Below are 18,886 nucleotides of genomic sequence, written 5' to 3' on the forward strand. Positions count from 1 at the left end.
AGCCCTCGTCTCTGCTCTACTACTGCGGGTTCGTCGCTGCGCCCCGTGCCTCCCTCGTCGCCTCGTCCTGCAATCCCTGCATGATGTTGGCGAGCCCCGCGAGCTGCGGCGGCGTCAATTTGGTAAGCACCACGGTAATGTGCAGGATCTGCTGCGTCTTGACGCCGCCGCCGCTGCTGCTTGCACCGCGCACCGGCGACTCGGTGACGCCCATCAATTTGGCCGCTTCGGTCTGGTTGGGATCGGCCGGTCGAGGCTGGCCAGAGAGACCGGAGGGCGTACCACTCGGACCCATCACTGGCACCAGGTGCGGGGCGGGCACCGGATGGATCCCCAGGCTGGTCAAGCGCGGCAGCGCCGACACGGGGATGAGGAGCGGGATGGGCGTCCGCGGTATCGAGGTTGGTGGTGCAGGCGGCGGTGCTGATGCCGTCGTCGGCGCTGCCGGTGCGGCCGGTGCGGCCGGGGCGGCCGGCGCAGCTGGCGCAGTCGTCGATGCGCCATTCGCGGAATGTGACGGCGGCGCGGGCGGGTGCGGCTGCGGCGCTCGACTCGACTGCGCCTGTTGACCTTGAGCCGGTGGCGCCATGGTTAGCTGAGAGCCCGTCGTGGACGCGGGCAGTGGTTGAACGGAGCCGACGACCGCAGAAGACGGCCCAGGCTGGCCGTTGATGTCCGAAACCGCTGCCGCAGGAGGTCGCATCATTCCACTCGTCGGCGGTCCGGGCGCTGCTTTCGGCTGTGTGGTCTTGGGGTCCTTGGGCGTGCGTGGCTTGGCGGGCTTCTTGGGCGGTTCCAGCGGATTCTTGCGCGGTCGCCCGCGCCCTCGTTTGACGACAGGCTGCGGTGCCGGTGGTGTGCTTGCTTCACCAACGTTGCCCGTTATCGGTCTCGCCGCAGGACCTGCTGGGATGGCTACAGGATGAGGGATTGGCGTGAGGGAGACCGGTGGCGTGGACGCGGTTGGGCCCGGCGCGAGTGGCAGCGATGTAGGTGCAGACATTGTCGGAGCCGGCCCCACGCTTGTTGGCACTGGGCGCATGGGAGGGCGCCCGATCATCTGGCCGAAAGGCGGTGTCATCTGCTGGGCGAAGGGCGGCTGTGGTTGCGGCGGCAGTTGCGCGGTCGTGGAAGGGGGCAGAGTCATGTGTGGCACCAATGGGCCGCTTGTCGTCGCCGTGTCTGCCGGCGTGTGGAGCATGTGAGGCACTGCGTGTTGCGACAATGCGACCTCCGAAGATGCCCCACCTTGGATCGGGGCCACTGGCGCAGGAGTGGGAAGGGTTGGAGCCGCTCGTGGTGCTGATTCGTTTGCCGCTTCGTTGGCAGGGGAAGGTTGGACGACTGTGTTTCCGATCAAGGCACTGACGGCAGGCGCAGGGGTCGAAGACGGAGGGGGCACCTCCGTCGGTGGCGCGGAACCGACCTTTGGCGACCGCTGCTTATCCATCACAGCGGGAGGCTGATGCGTCGGCGTCGCAGATATCGATGCGGCGGGCGTTTGAGATCTTGGCCGAGCAGTTGTCGATGCCGCAGTCGGCAAGAGGACGGCGGCAGCACCGTCGCCGCCAGCCAGCAGCCTCTCGCGCTCCTTTTTGGCCGCCGCGGCCGCCTGTCGCTCGGCCTGCCGCCTTGCCTTCTCGGCCTCGCGCTCGCGCTCCTTTTCAAGTTCGATCTCATCGGTGATGTGAAAGCGGAGATCGAGCTGGCTGCTGAACATGCCAGGCGTGAGCCGTTTCTGTGCCTCGATGGTCTCGAGCTGTGCCTTGGCGGCCTTGAGCTTGTCGATGTCGGCCAGCACTGCCGCGCGCTCGTCGTCGTAGGCAAGGCGTTCGAGGTGTTCGAGGGTGACCGCCGAGGTAGGGGCCTTGTGGTGAACCGTCTCGGAACGGGAGAGGAGCCTGTTGAAGCGAGTGAGGATGCTGTGGCGCATCCGAAAGAGGCTAGAGGCGTACGCGGCATCCGGAAAGTCGGGCAATGGTACCTCGGGCAGCTGCGCGGGCAGTCCAAGCTCGTCGAGATCGACAACGACGGCATCGGACGAAGCACCGGCGTCCTTTGACTCTGCCAAGGTGCCATCAAGCTGGCCGGCTTCACCCGCCACTGCACGCCCATCCGTCAACCTGCGACGCTTCGAGTTGCGCACGGCAGCGTGGACGGGGTCGTGCGCGCATCCGAGGGAGCGAAGGAGGTCGGTGTGCGGAACGTTCCAGACGTGGTAGGGAAGCAGACGTTGGAGTGCATCCTCTGCCGAGCGAAAGGGGGCCAAATCCGGCCTCAACACTGCCGCGTGATCCTGCTCGAGTAGAACATGAGGGGATAGTGGAGCGGCATGCCGGGGTGGCGTGCCCTGGATGTCGTCGAGTTGTGCGGGGTCGGCCTCGCACTCCTCTAGCTTGACGCGGGCCGATGGAGCCGGGACGGTCGCGAGTCCAGCAGGATCTGCGTCCGCGCTCTGCTGGTGCCGATGTTGGTCATGTTGAGCGTGTACATGGTGGCCATGGCCGTAGCCGTCGTGGCCTTGATCGTGGTGATGCTGTAGGGCGGGAGGAGTCGAAGGCAGCTGCGGCGGATGGTTGAGCTGTGCGGGATCGATGAAGGTGTGCATGCCGAGCTAGGGAGGTGGCTGGGGGCGAGCTGGGCGCGCTCGAGCCCGACTTGGGCCCGGTGGCTGCGGTGTCGAGGGTGAGGCTGGGTTAGGCAGTTGTGCTGGCCTTGATGTCGAGTGAGCGCTCTGAGCGAGGGTGGCGCTGGTTGGCGTCGACGCGGCCGACGGTGATCTGAGCGCAGGCTGCGAAGAGGGGGGCTGTTGGGTTGGGGTGGCCTTCGCGGTGGGCTTTGCTTTTTTGCTTGCCGCAGGGAAAGGTGGAGCGCAAAGGCGGGAGGGTGAGCAGGGCGTGGGCCTGGGCCTGGGCGTGGGCCTGCCTGGTCCCAAACAGGGTCGTCTGGCTTGGCCGTCTCGTCTGCCTCTCAGAGTCCCTGGCCCTTCCCGGCAACGGCGCGACTAGATCGGGGAATCCGATTGATCGATTTCCAAAGTGAGAATCGGGGCTAGGGGCTAGAGGCGATGGGTAGCCCAGGGTAGCCCAGGCGCGGGGAAGCGAGCGGTGCAGGCAGCCAGGTAGGCCTCCTTGCGGCAGAATGGGTTTACACGCGCTGCCCGCCGTTCTTGGCAGGTCAAATTGCAGGCCCAGCCCGCAGGCCAGGCCCCCCAGCAGAGGGGCAGGCCGGCCGGCCTGGCCCACCATCTGCCTCGCGCGTCAAGCACCGGATGGATGGACATGCCTGGCCTGCCTGGCCTGCCTGGCCTGGCCTCCCTCCCCCTCTTGCGCCTGCCCTGTCCTCCCTCCTCTTCCTCTCCATCCGCCACCATCCGCCTCGTTCCCGCTTTCCCCCCTTTTCCAAGTCCCGTCCTTCCTCCTCTCTCTCTCCATCACCCCTCTTTCTCTCGCCCTTTCTTTTTGAGAACACCTCTCTTCTTGCCGGTCAAGATGCGTGCCTCCTCCCTCTTCTTTGCTTCGCTCTCGTCCTCCCTGCTGTATGCGGTCCAGGTGACTGCTCACGGCTACCTCGCCTCGCCGCCCTCGCGAGCTGCGCTCTGCAAGGCCGACGGATCCCCCACCGCGTGCGGTGCCATCCAGTACGAGCCCCAGTCGGTCGAGGCGCCAAAGGGCCTCCCCTTCGCCCGCACCGGCGACGGCCACCTCTGCTCGGCCGGCGTCGATCGCTTCCCCGAGCTCGACCGCCAAGGCCCCAACGCCTGGAAGCACCAGCAGCCCTCGGACACGTTCAAGTGGAACATCCTCGTCCCGCACTCCACCACCGACTTCAAGTACTTCATCACAAAGGACGGATGGAACAGCGCAAAGAGCCAAGGTCTCTCGGCCTCGGACCTCGAATCGACCCCCTTCCTCCAGGTCAAGATGGACGGCAAGGAACCCACTGGATCCGTCGTCCACAAGGCCAACCAAATGCCCAAAAAGAGCGGCTACCACATGGTCTATGCCGTCTGGACCATCGCCGATACGGGCAACGCATTCTACCAGTGCCTCGACCTCGATTTTGGCGGCGGTCACAGCGTTAGCAGCTCCAACAGCAATGGCGTCGCCTCGGTCGGCGGCAACCAGGGTGCTTCTTCTGCGTCGTCGTCGTCGTCGTCTTCGGCTGCGGCGGCCAACTCGCAGGAGGGTGGTGAGGGCGCCAGCTCCGCTTCGGGATCCCAGGCTTCCGCCTCGTCCTCGTCATCGCAGCACGCAGACAGTGCCGGCGCGCACAGCAACAGCGCTAACGCGCAGTCCAGCAGCGGCTCTTCCCACGCTCAAGGCCAGGGCAAGCCCCCAGCCTCCAAGGGTCGTCAGCACTTCGCGGAGAGCAACACCGCACCCGCCGGCGCCAGCTCCATGTCTTCGTCGGACAAGAAGGCCCGCTGCCGTCGACGTGCCCAGGCCAAGCGCAGCCATGGCGGTCCTTCCTTTGCTGTCCTCAACAACGGCGGCTCGAGGATGACGAGGCGCAGCGCTGCCAAGCGTCCTCAGGCCTAAGGCGCGGGCAGGCCCGCCCCTCAGATACACCGTGTCGGCGCTCTGGTAGCGTTCGGCGCGACCGTGTTTCTTCAACAGCCCAGCGGCAGAGATTCAAACGAGCAGCCTCAACGAAGCGCGTCGGGCACGCGCAGCGAGTGACGCTCATATGCCAGGTCCTGCAGGTCAGGTCCAGGCGGTCGGCACGGCAGGCCCTTGTTCGACGACCCTATTCCCCCGCTCCCGGTCCCTCACTCTCCTCCGCCATCCGAGCTGTCCCCCTCCTCCCACACGCTGTATTGTAAGAAGCCTGGCAAATTCGCCAGAGGGCAGACGCGGCGAATCCGACCCCCGCGCTTGTCTCACCATAGCCGCCGTTTGCGAGATTGGGCTCCATCGTCTCCGGGCCTGGTCGCCCTCTGTGCGGCCCTCTGATTCTCTGGCTGACCGCTGCTTGAAGATGAACATTGACGTCGAGCGTCGGATCCAGGTCGATCCCGCTAGGGATTCTAACATCTAAACGAACGGAACCGGAGGGTTGCCACCTCGCGCTCTCGGCCAGCCTCGTTGCAGCGCATTGCTTGCTGCTCATGCACCTTTGCATTCGTGCGTCTGGATTGAGGGTGACGGTGGCCGTCTGCCCCGAGCTAGTAGCCCATGCTGACGTCGACAAGGTTGAGGCAGGGCTTGCCCTCGGCGAGACGCTTGACATTGACGCGGCAAATGTCGGTAGCGATGCGGTACTCTTCGTCTCCGGCCGTCCCCGAGAGGTGCGGGGTGATGATGGCGTTTGGGTGGGTGTAGAGAGGGTGGCCCGCCGGCAGTGGCTCCGGGTCAGTGACGTCCGCGACGAGGCCCAGGAGAGGGCCGTTGCCATCGTCGGCATGCCGCTCGAGCGCGGCAAGAAGGACCGAGGACCTGGCTACGTCGCCGCGTCCGACGTTGACGAAGACGGCGTCTCGAGGCAGAAGGCGAAAATGTCGATCTTCGAGCATGTATCGGGTCTTTGCCGTCGAGGGCAGGGAAGCGACGAGGATGTCGCAGCGGGAGAGAAACGAGGCCATATCGTCTTCGTCTGCGGTCGAGTAGACATGTTCAGGCAGGAGGCACTCGACGTCTCCGGTGCCGGGAATGACGTAGCCGTCGTCCTTAGTCCTTTGCCCTGTGGTGTTGGCGGCGATGATGCGTGCACCAGCGGCGCCGAAGAGCCGGGCCGTCTCTCGACCGAGGGAGCCGTAGCCCAGCAATCCTACCGTCCTGCCGCGGACGGATCTGGCAAAGTAGGGCGAGCCGTCTGGGTTGGGGAGGTCGTCGATCCACGCGGCGCGGGTGGCGGCGTTGAGGTACTGCGTGTGCAAGCGCATGTAGAGCATGACGACGGTCGCGAAGACGTAGGGCGGGATGGTGGGGACATGGGTGCCGCTAGAGTTGGCCACCATGATGCCTCTCCTCACTGGGTCGTCTACCTGGTCAAAGGCCGGGGAGGTCAGCAGCTGGTCGACGCCGGCCGAGACGAGCTGGATCAAGCGCAGCTTTGGCATCTGCTGCGAGAGCGAGGTGACGCTGGCGGGCAAGCCGCGGATCGAGCAAAACAGGACGGTGGCGGTTGCGAGCACCGAGGCGGGCGGATCGTTGGCTGGGTAGCAGTGTACCTGGCGCGCCACGGTGCGCAGCTGGTCGAGGCAGCTGGCCGGTAGCTCGCGCGCTATGGTGACGAGGATGGTGTCGACCTTTGGGCGGGTCGTCATCTTTGATGCGCGGCGGGAAGATGGCGGCGCGAGACAGAACAGTGCGAGACGACGAGTGAAGGGATCGGCTCGTCTCGCTCCGACTGGCGTCGAGCTCGAGTGGGCGGCCGTTGTCGCGGGCTTCGGCCTGCGTCGTAAGGGCTAGTAGTATCGGTGGGGAAGATGAGGCGCAGTGCTTGCCACCTCGTATGTATCTAGACGACACGGCAAGTTAGCGGTCGCGATCGTCGTCTTTGGGGTGTGCGGAGCCCCGTACTGTATGATGATGGGCCAGGCTGCTTTGCGGCGGGGCCTTTTTCGGGCCGAGGCATGACCCGCTAGTTACGATTCGCTGCTGGTGGTGGCAGCATGGTGCCGTTCCATCACGCACTCTTTCTCTCTCCTCTTCCCTCTCAGGCGTCGAACAGCCGCCGTGGCCCGCCCTTGCGCTCCCCCTTCCCGAGGCGATTCTGATCGTCGCAGAGCCATGCTGGCCGGCCAGAGAGAGGCGAAGTGGATCGCAGCCATTTAGAGAAGAAGCAAAGCATGGCGCGGATGCGGGCGGCTGCTGGCTTCGTTTGCTGTTCCGAGATCCGAGGGCTGACTTTATTGCAGTACTGACCGGCCGTTCGGCAACTCGCTTTGGCCGAGGCGAGCGACACGCCGACGCGACTAAGGGCAAGGCCAGGCCAGGCCAGGCCAGGGCAGGCCTCTGCAGGCCCACTCGCAAGTCGGCTCGCTCGCTCGCTCGCTCGCTCGCCCGCCCGCCTGCCTTCTTCATGTGCTGGTTACGGGGGGGCCTGCCAGGCCTTCCGCTTGCCCCTCGCCGCGCCCAGGCCATCATCTCGTCCAACGCCTCCTCTCGGTCGCGCTCGTCTTTGTCCCGTCGTCCACTCTACGCCACCGTCACCGTCCCAACCATCGCCCGACATGCTCACGTCGATCCTGCAGCCCACCTCGCGATGGTCGACGCTGCTGACGCGATGCCTGATCCGCCTCATGCTCCTCCTCCGTAAGCCTAAGCTCTCGCCGGCTGCCCAGCCGCACGATGCGCTCGAGTCGCTCCCCTCGAAGCTGCGCCAGAAGTTCTCCATCTCCATCACTCGCCTCTCTCTGGCGCTCCCGTCCGACTGGTCCGACGCCAAGCACTGGAACCCGCTCCTCCTCTCGCCCCTCGGACACAAACCCACAAAGCGCACCGTCTTTTACATGCACGGCGGCGCCTTCATCCACATGATGTCGCCCTTCCACTGGCAGACCGTCGCACGCCTCTCGCAGGATCTCGAGGCCGACGTCGCCGTGCAGACCTACACGCTGCTGCCCTACGCCGGCATTCACGACGTGATCCACAAGCTGGTCGAGGTCTACCGCCACGTCCACGCCGAGGCAAAGAAAAAGGGACACGAGGTCATTGTCGCGGGCGACTCTGCCGGTGGCTGCCTGGCCGCTTCGCTCACCCTGGCGCTCAACGACGCCAACCTGCCCGTGCCGGACCAGCTTCTCCTCATCGCCCCCGTCCTCGACGCCGAACTCACCCGCCCTGCCACCCGAGCGCTGCAGCACCGCGACCCCTGGCTCAAGATTGATCGACTGGGCCACGTCGGCCACTTTTGGTCGGTGGGCGGAAGCACCGAGCGCGACGTCTTCCTTGCCGTCACGGCCAAAAAGGTGGGCGAGCCGACAAAGGAACAGCGCGAGGCCATGCGTCACCCCTACGCCAGCCCCATCCTGGGCGACTGGTCGTTCTACAAGGGCCACATTACGACCATCTGCGGCACCAGCGACATCCTCCTCGCCGACTCGCTCGAGCTCGCAGCCAAGGCAGAGCAGCAGCAGCCACTCGACGTCACCTTTATCAAGGCCGAAGGCTGCATCCACGTCTACCCAATCCTCTTTGGCCTACCCCTCGCCCGCCTCCTTTCCAGGGACTCGGAAAGGGGCTTCGAGCTCATGGTGCAGAGCGTGCTGAGGAAGAGCAGTGTCTGAGCCTTGTGGCCACGGCCGAGCAACGCGACCCGCACCGAGATGTCCACGACGGGATGTTGATATTATCGAGGTCAGCAGGCTTTCACGTAACGTTCGGTAGCAGACGGTGCTGTCTCTCTTTCTCTTCTCAGTCTCGGCCGCTTATTTGAGCGCATTGGTTCAGATAGGAGATCGCAGCTGGCTCTGGATTCCAATAATGTTACCCGCCGATGCCGCCATCCTTGAGCTGATATGTATCTGTATCCCTGCCTGTCTGGTCCTCGACCGCTCAGTCCCAAGCCCGACGGTCGGAACCCGACAAAGGCGCCGGCCGGATTCTTCGACGTCAGGCCTGTGCTCTTTGAAGTCAGGAGCGTGCAGCTGCAGCCTGTCGTACGAGAAACGGCCTCCGTGGCCGCTTGTTTTCCAGCTCGCGGGTGGGCAAAACGCCAAGAAAGCAGCCAAGGCTCAACCCACACTACTTTCTCACGCAGGCCGGCCGGCTGGTGGATCTGCATGCGCATGTCAACCCGTGCGGCCGTGCCGTCGTGCGTGCGCCGGAGGGCTCGGCGTGGCTCGTCAGTTCTCGCTTGACCCGGCAGATGCGCCCACCGTCGGCCCGATCGGGGCGATCCGCGCTTTGGGACGGGAAGACGCCGACGGGCGTAGATCCTAAGGGCGAGACGGAGCAAGCTGCCTTGCACTTACTGCGAATCCTTGGCAGCCGTGACCAGCAAGCAGCATCGAAGGGTTCGAGAGACCAGCAACGAGGAAGGAGCGAGGTTGGTGAGATTCCAGAGAGACACACCCATCCATCGCCTGCCCTCTCTCGCCTACCGGCCTACACCCCAACACCTCGTCGGAGGTCTGCCGGCACTACGCCTGCCATAGCGCCCTCTGGACCGGAACCTTGCAGGCCCCGGCCGGGCAGGGCGTAGCTTCGCCCGACGTCGTCTTGGCGCTGGCAGGCCATGCATGCAAGGCCGACTCGACCCAGGGCCCTGGTGCCGAGCCCAACCAAGTTGGGGTGCCGTACGGAGAGTGTCTGACGGCCGAGCGGGGCTTCTCTAGGGCAAAATTTCCGATCGATGTCTGCACACAAACCACGCGCGGCATGCCTGGCGCAGGTCTGCCAGGCAGGAAGGTGCGTATGTATACATGCACACACGCTTCTTGAACGGCGTCTTTCGGGCAGGGTGCAGAGAATCAGCTTGCTCGCTTGCTGCCTGCTTGCTTCGGGACGTCGCGAACTGCTTTGTCTCGACTGGCAGGAAGTAGCGGGGGGGGGGGCACGCCGAGGCGGTCGACGTCTCCGCGGTTTTGGCCTCGTCCGATACCGCGACTTCGTGGCCTCGCTATCTCTCTCCGGACCTGCGCTTTCTCGCCACCCACTCTCCGTGGTCGGCTTGCTTGCTTGGCGTATGGCCATGCGCGATAAGATTCGACCCGAGCAGCACGCAAACAGATAGGCCACAGGCTTGCTTGGCACTCAGCAGGCTACAGGTACGGTAGCCAGACAGGCGCGGCAGCCAGCACGGGGCAGACACGCACCCTCCTGCCTGGTGTGCCGATGTAGCTCGAATCCCGCGGTGCCTTCGGCGTCGAACCTCACCATGTCCTCGCCTGTCCCGGCTCATGCCAGCAGCTGCCTACCGCGCCCAGCCTGTCCCCTGCGTCCGGTCGCCGCGCTGACGGCCTGTTGGTCTCTTCCCAGCCGCGTCTTCATCCTCTTTCAGCCTCACCACCACGTCCGATCCATCGCTACCGTCACTCTTACCCTTCTCATCCTTCTCTGGATCGTCGCTGATCCGACACGGTTGCTGTGCTCCTTTCCGACCTTACGAGGGGCAGATTCCAATGTGATCCTCCCCTTCCAACACCCCCGCAGCCGATCAATCGCCGGGCGACTCTTCACCCTCCTCAGGGACGGCATCGCGCTTCATCTCATTCTCGCCTGCCTGGCATGTCCCCGCACGCGATCGCTCCTATGCCGGCGCTCTTCGCTGCCCTCGCCGCCCTGCTGGTCTGCCTTGCGCCCGTGCTCCGCGTAGCGGCATACCAAGCCTTCCCCGAGAGCGATGCCAATCGCACCTTTGACACTACTTTCAGCATCAGCCCGCCGCCTGGCAGCGTCCCACCACATCTCCGAGGCGCCACCTTCCAGCTCTACAACTACATCACGCCCGACTACGATCCCTCCCGCGTCCGCCGCGCCGTCATTGCGCTTCACGGTCTCGGCCGCGACGCCTGGGGCTACTTTGACCAGACCAACGAGGCGCTGCACAATGCCACCTCGCGCAGGGACCGCAAGAGCAAGCGTCCTCGCCTTGCCCGCGACGAGGTCGTCATCATGGCGCCCCTCTTCATGAACGACGAAGACCAAGGCGGCTTCCCGGTCGACGAACAGGGCAACCCCACCACCTCGGCGCTCGTATGGCCAAAGAACAAGTGGGCAGAGGGCGCAGACACCATCCTTCCCGCCACGATCTACGACGAAGACGGCGACGAGGTCTCTGCCCCGGGCATCTCGAGCTTCGAGGCGCTCGACGAGGTCATCCGCTACTTTTCCAACCAGAGCGTCTTTCCGAGGCTCAACACCATCATCATTGCTGGGCACAGGTACGTCCGCGGGTGATCACAGGTGGTAAGGATGTAGAAAAGTGTAGCGACGCCTGACCCCATGCCTTTCACGCTTGCACCTCCCTGTTTTCATCTATCTACCTCCTCGAACGGATCCCACAGTCTTGGCGCCCAGATGGTTCAGCGCTACGCTCTGATAGGCTCGGTGCCTAGCGGCGAGACGCCGGTCCACTTTGTGGTCGCCAATCCGGGATCATTCGCCTACCTCAGTGATTGGCGCCCGCGCAACTACGCCGGGTGTCCAGAGACGTTCAACGCGTGGAAGTTTGGCCTGGGTAGCTACGGCCAGCGCTATCTTTCCGATTTCATATCGCAGTCGCTGGACACGTCCAACGACATCGAGAGCGTTGTGGCCAGGTACCGGCGGCGGGTCGTGTCTTACTTGTTCGGGTTGGCCGACGACGGCCTCGGCGATACTGGCTGCGAAGCGCGCGCCCAGGGGCTCAACCACCTCAGTCGCGGACGCAACTTTGTCAAGCACCTCTCGGGGATGGACGACGGCTTCCCCGACACCCACTCGGTCGAATACATCCGAGGTGTGGCCCACGATGCGCTAGGCATGTTCACCAGCCGCGCCGGCCTAGAGCGCTTGTTCTACATCAACCTCGACGGGACCGAGCTGCCCACGGCGGTCGGAGACGACGACAGGGGCATCAACCGCTGGCTATTCGAGCAGATGAACTCGGCATGCGGGGAGTCGACCGGCACGACCACCGCGATCCTCTCGTCCATGATGGCGGCAGCGACGGCGTGGTGGCTGGTCTCGACGTGATCGGTCGTTTCCCTGGCAGCACAGCAGCACAGCAGCCTGCGGACAGTGTGCCCGACGGCCTGTTCCGAGCTCTACTGCTCTTCGACTCATGGTTCAATGACATCTGTGCACCGTGGCACGGCCGCACAGGCATCGGGCTGAGACGAGTGCCTCCGCATCACTCACACCGTCGTGTCCCCGTCCGTTGACGCCGTGTGTGTCGCTCGAGGAGGGAGCTCTCTGGCCATCGCGGTTTGCCCGTGACCGCTTCGACATCCGCACCAACAGCGCTGCGCCTTGATGAGCCATGCCTGCGGTTGCAATGACCGAAGGGGCCGACGAGCGAGAAGGCCCGGCATGCGCTCCTACCACTGGCTTCTGTATCGACGGGCGACGCTACCCCGCGCTTTTCTCGCGTCCATGCGCAGGACTCGATGCTCGCCGAGAGGTACAGAACGGGTCCCAACGCACTGGTCCACGCGGCACGGCAGAACCGCACGCTGATCTCGTCCCATTGCGCCGATTGGAGAGCGGCAGGCAAGCGAACAGCGTGGGGAAGGCGGGTCGGTGGCCAGCCAGAGGCGATGGCTGCCTTTCTTGACTTGTTCAGCGGTCAGAGTGGACGTGCAACGTAGTCCCGTCCACCTTGAGGAGCCCGAGGGAGCGGCGGTGCGGAGCGCCGAACCTTATTTCGCGCTTCGTCTACCGCCCTGGGCCGAGCGGTGCGCTGTCGGCTCAGCGCTCTCGTCTCGCTGCCTCTTTTGTTCTCTACAGACCTCCAGCATGGTACCCAGTCTCTGTGTGGGGAGACGTGAGCGGGGAAGTACTGTAACTGGCGCCTCGTCCTCTCGTTCCGTCTTCTCATGCTTCTGTTAGCCGCTCCCCGCTTCAATTCAGCCGCGGCATGTACATCTGTAGGTCCAACGCCCCTGTCCCCGCGCTCTGGTGTCAGCATGAAGGTAGATTGCCGCCCAGCTCGACAGGATCGACGAATCCTGCCCTGCCTCGGAGAGTGGGCATATATCAGAGCTACCCCACGTCCCATCCTGATTGCCTTTCTATGCTGGGGTACCCGTGGGCCGTATACAGACGTGGGGCGCCTACGGGTGCCAGCGCACAAGCCCAGATGCAAAGATTCACAGCAGAGTAGTGCAGTAGCGGTGTCAATACAGATCATACCCAATATGAGCTTCGCTGTGACCGTCTTCGCCTTCTTCGTCTAGCGCTCGATACCTAGACGAGCGGCAGAAGCGATGGTCAGGCCAGGCTCGAGACTGCAGAAGCCGGCCGTTCCGCGGACGTGCCGCGGTCGGTCGTCGGTTCTGGGCTTCAGCCGGCGGCGGATGCGCCCGCGCCGGCGCTAGTTCCGGCAGAGTGGGTACGTACATACTGCAACATGAGGCCCGTGGCATCCAGGTCTGCAGCCGTGCCTGTTGGTGACCGCCGTCTTGGCGGCCGAGGGGGGCAGTTTCCGGCAACACTTGAACATCACCTGCCGAGCTGAGCAGCATCTTCTCGGAACAAGGCCCTCCGATGAGGGTGGGCGCGCTGGCGGTACTTGACCCTACTCACGCAGCGTAAGTACAAGTCGAAGGTGCTGAAGCGGGGAGCCAACGCCGATGATCGCCGCCGGCGCGCTTGCCCCTGCGTAGGAGACGCAACGCCCAGCTTTTGCTTGTCGACCGCCCAACGAATGCAGCTTCAAACGTACCGCTAGACTGCGAAGTGTTGGCTTGCGCAAAGGAATCGTCGTCCATGGCCTCGCAGTCAACAGGTGACCGCGAAGACTTCAGGCAACCTCCTGCACTTCAGCAAGCGTGATGGGTGTCCTTCCTGCGAAGTCGTCCGCTGCTCATCCCGTCGGCGCTTGCGTCGCGCGCCACCCATGACTCCATCCTCGTACGCGCTCGATTCCTGTCACACCAAGACTCGTAGGAGCCCTGCACGCCTCCGAATCCGCCTCTCAATCCTCGCTTCCTGCTTGATCTGGCCGATACCGCGGAAGTTTCGAAGCCCGGCGACAATTTCCATTTCATGTCTGCCTAGACTGATGCACAGCTCAGCCCGCAGATACAACATCGCGACCGACATCGCGGCTTCCGGTGCCAAGGTCTTACATCGATGTCGCAGCAAAAACGCAAGGTGCAGTGCCGGTACACAAAGCCTCAGCTGGCATCACCCCGATCCTGCACAGGTCTCGTCTACCGTGGCCACGAGGCATACAGACACATATGTAGGTGCTCGAGGCGAGGCAAGACTGGCTACAGTAATTAGACAGTCACGGGGATGAGCGCGTTTTGGTCGTTCTCTACCGCACATCCTCCGACTCTCTATGGCCTGGCGCACTCGATCCGCTTCGCTTGCCATGATCGAGTCCTCCTTCCCACGGGGGAATCTGCTCGGTCAGGCTTCCTTCAGACCAGTCCCGGTTCACCTTTCTTCCATACCGCGCGCGTTTCTTCTGATTCCCGCTTCTTGACGGGTGGTTCAAGCGAGTGCCAACCAGAATTCCATCGACTCAATCGCTACGACCGCTCTGATTCGTTGTGCCTTGATGCATGGCGCTGCGCGTACGCCCGCTTCCGTCGCCGACTTCCCCGTCAACGCGCCCAGCAGCATGCGTATGTACGTAGTTCTCCGGCGGCATCGGCACGCCCGCTCCCCTTCCAACCTGGCCTGGCCTGTTGCGCATCAACAGCACCTGTCAACCGGGCGTCCGCGTGCAGAGGGACCCGTTTGCAGATCATCGCGCACCCAGGGAAGCAGCGTTAAGCTTGCTCCAGACAGATGAACCCGCCAAACGAGCTCCCCAGCCGCCTGCTTGTGCGATGAAGGCTGCCCAGCCCGCGTCGAGGTCTTCGCGCAGCGCTGCTCCGGTGCAGCGCCCCTAACGAGCGGCACAGCGACACGAAAGCCGGTACTGTACTCCCCCGCGCTCTGTGACCATCGACCATCACTGTGTTCTGTCTTCGGCCTACTTGCTAACCCCCGCGCCGAGGAAGGCCCGCCGTCGCTGTCGACGCAGTACAGCAGCGTCTTGGCCGACCGCGGCCGCCGTTGCCACCGATGCCGCCGAACGGCACGAGGACGTCCCAACGGCATCTGCCACCGCGCCGGTGCAGCCTTCGCGGCAAGTTTGCGCTGTGGCGGGATCCTGTCCATCCTCCTCGAGCCCCCACGGTCCATCTGCAGTCGGCCTGAGGGGCTTCGAAGGCACTCCTCAGCTAGCAAGCAAACGTATAAGAGGGCTCCTCCCAAGGCACATCATCGAGTCCTGTCTCCCCATCATCCTCTTCTCCAGCCAACATCACTGCAGCCTGGCGCTCATCCCAAAGCTCTCGAACGATTCGTTCAGCTCGATACCATACTCTCTGCTCCTTTCTCCAACATAACCTCCTCCGCTGCCCAAGATGGTCAAGCTCTCGCTCTCTTTCGTCTTCCTTGCCCTGTCGTCGTACGCCTACGCCGCCGGAACCACCTGCACCTTTAAGACGGTGGCGCAGGTCAACGCCGGTAAGGCCAAGTGCGACAAGATCGTGCTGGACAACATCGTCGTCCCCGCCAAGACGACGCTCGACCTCACCGGTCTTAGGGCGGGCACGCAGGTCGTGTTCTCCGGCAAGACCACCTTCGGCTTCGCCCCGTGGAGCAAGGACAACTTCCTCATCGCCATCGACGGCACCCGCATCACCGTCACCGAGACGCCCGGATCCGTCATTGACTGCGGCGGAGAGCGCTGGTGGGACGGCAAGGGCTCCAACGGCGGCACGGAAAAGCCCAAGTTCTTTTCGGCCCACAAGCTGACCGACAGCCACATCGGACCGCTCCACATCAAGAACACGCCGATCCAGGCTTTCAGCATCAACGGCGTCAACGGCCTCACCCTCGACGGCATCAACATGGACAACTCGCTCGGAGACGTCAAGGGCGGCCACAACACCGACGCCTTCGACATCGGCTCGTCGACCGGCGTCTTCATCACCAACGCCGTCGTCAAGAACCAGGACGACTGCCTCGCCGTCAACAGCGGCAAGAACATCCTCTTCTCCAACGGCGACTGCTCCGGCGGCCACGGCCTCTCGATCGGCAGCGTCGGCGGACGCTCGGACAACACCGTCGACGGCGTCCGCATCGAGCACTCCAGGATCAGCAACTCGGACAACGGCGTCCGCATCAAGAGCGTCGAGGGCGCTAAGGGTCTTATCAACAACGTCACCTACACCGACATCACCCTCTCCAACATCGCCAAGTACGGAATCGACATCCAACAGGACTACCAGAACGGCGGCCCGAGTGGCACCCCGACCAACGGCGTCAAGATCACCAACATCAACATCAACAACGTCAAGGGCAGCGTCGCGTCCAAGGCGACCCCGATCTACCTCCTTTGCGGCGAGGGAAGCTGCACCAACTGGAAGTGGAGCGGCAACAGCATCTCGGGCGGCGTCCCCAAGCCCAACAGCTGCAAGAACTTCCCGAAGCCCGCTTCGTGCTGATCGCCCGTTGCCGTCCCCAAAGGAGCTCCTCAGCTCTCCGAGACGGGAAGTGGCCGCAATTACCGAGAGCTTCCCGTCCGCGGACGGTCGCCGGCCGGAAGTTTTCGCCTTGTCTTCTCTATCACACCCACACTCGTTTGTCCTTGACCTTTCACTGATTTGCGGAACGGAGCCATTCTTCATCCTTTGAAAACGGAATCCACTCAATGTGGTTATGCATAGCCTCGCGGGGAGGCGGATTGTGCTTCCCCTCGTCGGCACGAAGGTGGTGCGGGCCGGTGTATATTCGGTGGCAGTGTCGCAGCTGACTGAACTGTAGGCTTGACCTGCAGATGCTCGAGCGGTGACCCTACTTGGAGGGAGAAGACGATAGGAGGGGAAGCCCATAGCCGGTGAGGAGGAAGCTGCGTGGCGGGATGCTCCAGACGCAGCCACGTGATCCAAGAATGTGGCCGAAGAACAAAGCTCGGGCAAAGAACGTGGGTGGGCGTTGCATCATTGAGATCATGTGCTCTGCCGATGTAGGGCTGCAGGCGTTGCAAATCCATGTCATGATCGTCAGGCGGTGGCGTTGTAGGACGGCAAAGAAGAAGCTGGTGTCAATCAGGCAAATATTATTGGTGGTCACCCCATCATGAAAAGCCACGCGAGGCGCCGTATCCGACCCGTGCAGTGCACTGCCTGGCCTAACCTGGCAGGACGGCGTGTCGACCGACACATCGCCTGCTCATTCTCCCGACCGCATGGCGCGCCCGATTAATTCTCGTCGGCGCCGATGACGCCGGCTGATCGCCCACCCACCCTTAATCCCCGACTCCGGCGTCCTCATCGGCCTCTTACCACCTGGCCACCTGGGGTCGAACCTGCCGTCCTCTCGATCGATCCCGCCATCATTATCTTGCCGCCGACATGCTTCCTTCAAACATGAGGTCGACGCTCACAAGGCGCTTGATGGCTTCGATCGCCGCACCGCCGAGGATATCGACTTCCCGCGCCACTGCCGTCTCCATCTCTGCACGCAACCATGCTGCCGTCTCTCAAGCACAACGGGCAGCCCTCCCTCGGTTTTTTCCCCACCGAATGAGCTATGCCACCGAGGCTCACAGCAGCGACGCACGCTCGACATGTGGGCCATCTTGCGATCAGGACCATCATCACGCCACTTCGCCCTCGCCCTCGTCTTCGGGTCCCGACGACACGCTGTCTCGTCTCCTCCCCAGCAACAGCCACGTCCATCTATCCATGCCTCTTGAGCTGGCCAGGGGCACGATCAGCACCACCCTCAACCACCTTCGCTCCGCTCCGGACATCTCCAACCTCCAAGAGCGCGTCGCGGCGCAGAGCAGAGTCGACGACGAAATCAAACGCTCCCTAATGGCCGCCGGACATACCGCTTCGGATCTCACCTCTCTCGCCAACGTGCTGCTTGCAGCATCGCAGGACCCTCGGCGGCAGCCCATCGCCTTCCGCCTCTTCGAAATCGCCTATGGACCTTCATCCCTTGTCGCCACCTTCCAGCTTCCCGCTGAACAAAGGCAGAGGATCAGGGAGGAGGCTCGGACACGCGCCCGGCCCGGAGATGCGCAGGACGCACAGGTCACCCAGCAGGGCTGGTGGGACGACGAGGCCGGATACAGCTGGGCTGGCATGATCCTCTCCAACGCGGCTCCCCCACCGCCCAACCCGGCCCACCTGCGCGAGCGGCATGAAGAGGCCATCGAGACTTACCGTCGCCTGGCCGAGCGCGGCAACGCCAACGGTAAACTCGGGCTGGGTCGCCTTCTCCAGGCCCAGGCCGTCAGCGGGCGGCTGGACGCACATACCAAAGACAAGGTGGTGCAGCGCGTCCTCCAGCTCTGGCGCGAAGCCGGCGAGGCGGGCAACGCAGAGGCATGGTACGAGCTGGGTACCGTTCACCTGGGCGGTGCATCGGTTGCGGTCGATGAGAGCGAGGCGGAGCGATGCTTCGTCAAGGGCGCTGATCTGGGTGAGTACGAAGTCGGCCGCCTTTCTACCTGAAGAAACATCGACTGACTCTCCGCACTGCTGATCTCCTCTCGCTCGATGATGCTGTCGGGACACAGGCCACGCTGGCTCGCACTACGCGCTGGGCGTGCTCTACATGCGCCTTGCAAAGCCCGTTCAGGCCCACGAGCATTTCCACGCCGCAGCGGAGCGAGGCGATGTTCAGTCGCAGTACAATCTGGGACTTCACTACCTGCTGCAACCTTCGCTCCATCTTCAGTCTGCCGCGCTCGTCGATGGAAGCAAGACGTTGCACCAGTTGCACGAGGAGCGATGGGGCGTCAAGCCAGACGACGTCCTCGCCCGCCTTTGGTTCGAAAGGGCCAGCGCCGCGCACTTTGCTCCGGCACTGATGAACCTAGCGGCGCTGCTGCACGAAGGTCGGGGCAATCCTCCGCCACCATCCACATCTTCGTCGTCGTCGAAGGACAGCGTGGCAGAGACGGCCAGCGGTGCGACTCACCTGACGCGCAGCCAGCAGCTGCAGTATTCCGCTGCTCTGTACGCCAAGGTGGTCTCGATGGGCAGCGTCTCTTCCTCGCTTCCAGGCAGCAATGCAGGAGGCGGCGGTCTCGCTCGATTCGGACTCGATCGAGAGAGTGCCGAGGCCATGGTCAAGCTTGCCAACGAGGAGATGGAGAAGGTCAACAAGGCTCTGCAGGAGATGCAGGGAGAGGCATAGCATGAGCGCATCGGCGATGTCGACGTCCACGCAGCGCGCAGACAAGGCGGGGCAGGTCAGCACGGCACGGCAGCTCACCA

General features: G+C 63.7%; 7 protein-coding genes across 7 annotated transcripts; 5 read left to right on the forward strand and 2 right to left on the reverse strand.

Moving 5' to 3' along the window:
• Nucleotides 1–19: 19 nt before the first annotated feature.
• PFL1_03313 (uncharacterized protein) lies at nucleotides 20–2,608 on the reverse strand (the record flags this gene model as incomplete). The annotated part of the gene is made up of 1 exon (XM_007880830.1): nucleotides 20–2,608. The coding sequence occupies one exon, from the start codon at nucleotides 2,606–2,608 to the stop codon at nucleotides 20–22; it is 2,589 nt and encodes an 862-aa protein (XP_007879021.1).
• An 883-nt stretch (nucleotides 2,609–3,491) lies between these two features.
• PFL1_03314 (uncharacterized protein) lies at nucleotides 3,492–4,541 on the forward strand (the record flags this gene model as incomplete). The annotated part of the gene is made up of 1 exon (XM_007880831.1): nucleotides 3,492–4,541. The coding sequence occupies one exon, from the start codon at nucleotides 3,492–3,494 to the stop codon at nucleotides 4,539–4,541; it is 1,050 nt and encodes a 349-aa protein (XP_007879022.1).
• A 626-nt stretch (nucleotides 4,542–5,167) lies between these two features.
• On the reverse strand, nucleotides 5,168–6,268 carry PFL1_03315 (uncharacterized protein; the record flags this gene model as incomplete). The annotated part of the gene is made up of 1 exon (XM_007880832.1): nucleotides 5,168–6,268. The coding sequence occupies one exon, from the start codon at nucleotides 6,266–6,268 to the stop codon at nucleotides 5,168–5,170; it is 1,101 nt and encodes a 366-aa protein (XP_007879023.1).
• Nucleotides 6,269–7,177: 909 nt separating this feature from the next.
• PFL1_03316 (uncharacterized protein) lies at nucleotides 7,178–8,233 on the forward strand (the record flags this gene model as incomplete). Its single annotated transcript, XM_007880833.1, has 1 exon — nucleotides 7,178–8,233. The coding sequence occupies one exon, from the start codon at nucleotides 7,178–7,180 to the stop codon at nucleotides 8,231–8,233; it is 1,056 nt and encodes a 351-aa protein (XP_007879024.1).
• Nucleotides 8,234–10,175: 1,942 nt separating this feature from the next.
• On the forward strand, nucleotides 10,176–11,624 carry PFL1_03317 (uncharacterized protein; the record flags this gene model as incomplete). Its single annotated transcript, XM_007880834.1, has 2 exons — nucleotides 10,176–10,831; nucleotides 10,955–11,624. The coding sequence occupies 2 exons, from the start codon at nucleotides 10,176–10,178 to the stop codon at nucleotides 11,622–11,624; spliced, it is 1,326 nt and encodes a 441-aa protein (XP_007879025.1).
• Nucleotides 11,625–15,013: 3,389 nt separating this feature from the next.
• On the forward strand, nucleotides 15,014–16,099 carry PFL1_03318 (uncharacterized protein; the record flags this gene model as incomplete). The annotated part of the gene is made up of 1 exon (XM_007880835.1): nucleotides 15,014–16,099. One exon carries the CDS (start codon nucleotides 15,014–15,016, stop codon nucleotides 16,097–16,099), a length of 1,086 nt encoding a protein of 361 aa, XP_007879026.1.
• Nucleotides 16,100–17,341: 1,242 nt separating this feature from the next.
• On the forward strand, nucleotides 17,342–18,806 carry PFL1_03319 (uncharacterized protein; the record flags this gene model as incomplete). The annotated part of the gene is made up of 2 exons (XM_007880836.1): nucleotides 17,342–18,086; nucleotides 18,184–18,806. The coding sequence occupies 2 exons, from the start codon at nucleotides 17,342–17,344 to the stop codon at nucleotides 18,804–18,806; spliced, it is 1,368 nt and encodes a 455-aa protein (XP_007879027.1).
• Nucleotides 18,807–18,886: the final 80 nt, after the last annotated feature.

The sequence above is a fragment of the Pseudozyma flocculosa genome (genome assembly GCF_000417875.1).
Source record: "Pseudozyma flocculosa PF-1 unplaced genomic scaffold scaffold00010, whole genome shotgun sequence".
Lineage (NCBI taxonomy): Eukaryota > Fungi > Basidiomycota > Ustilaginomycetes > Ustilaginales > Ustilaginaceae > Pseudozyma > Pseudozyma flocculosa.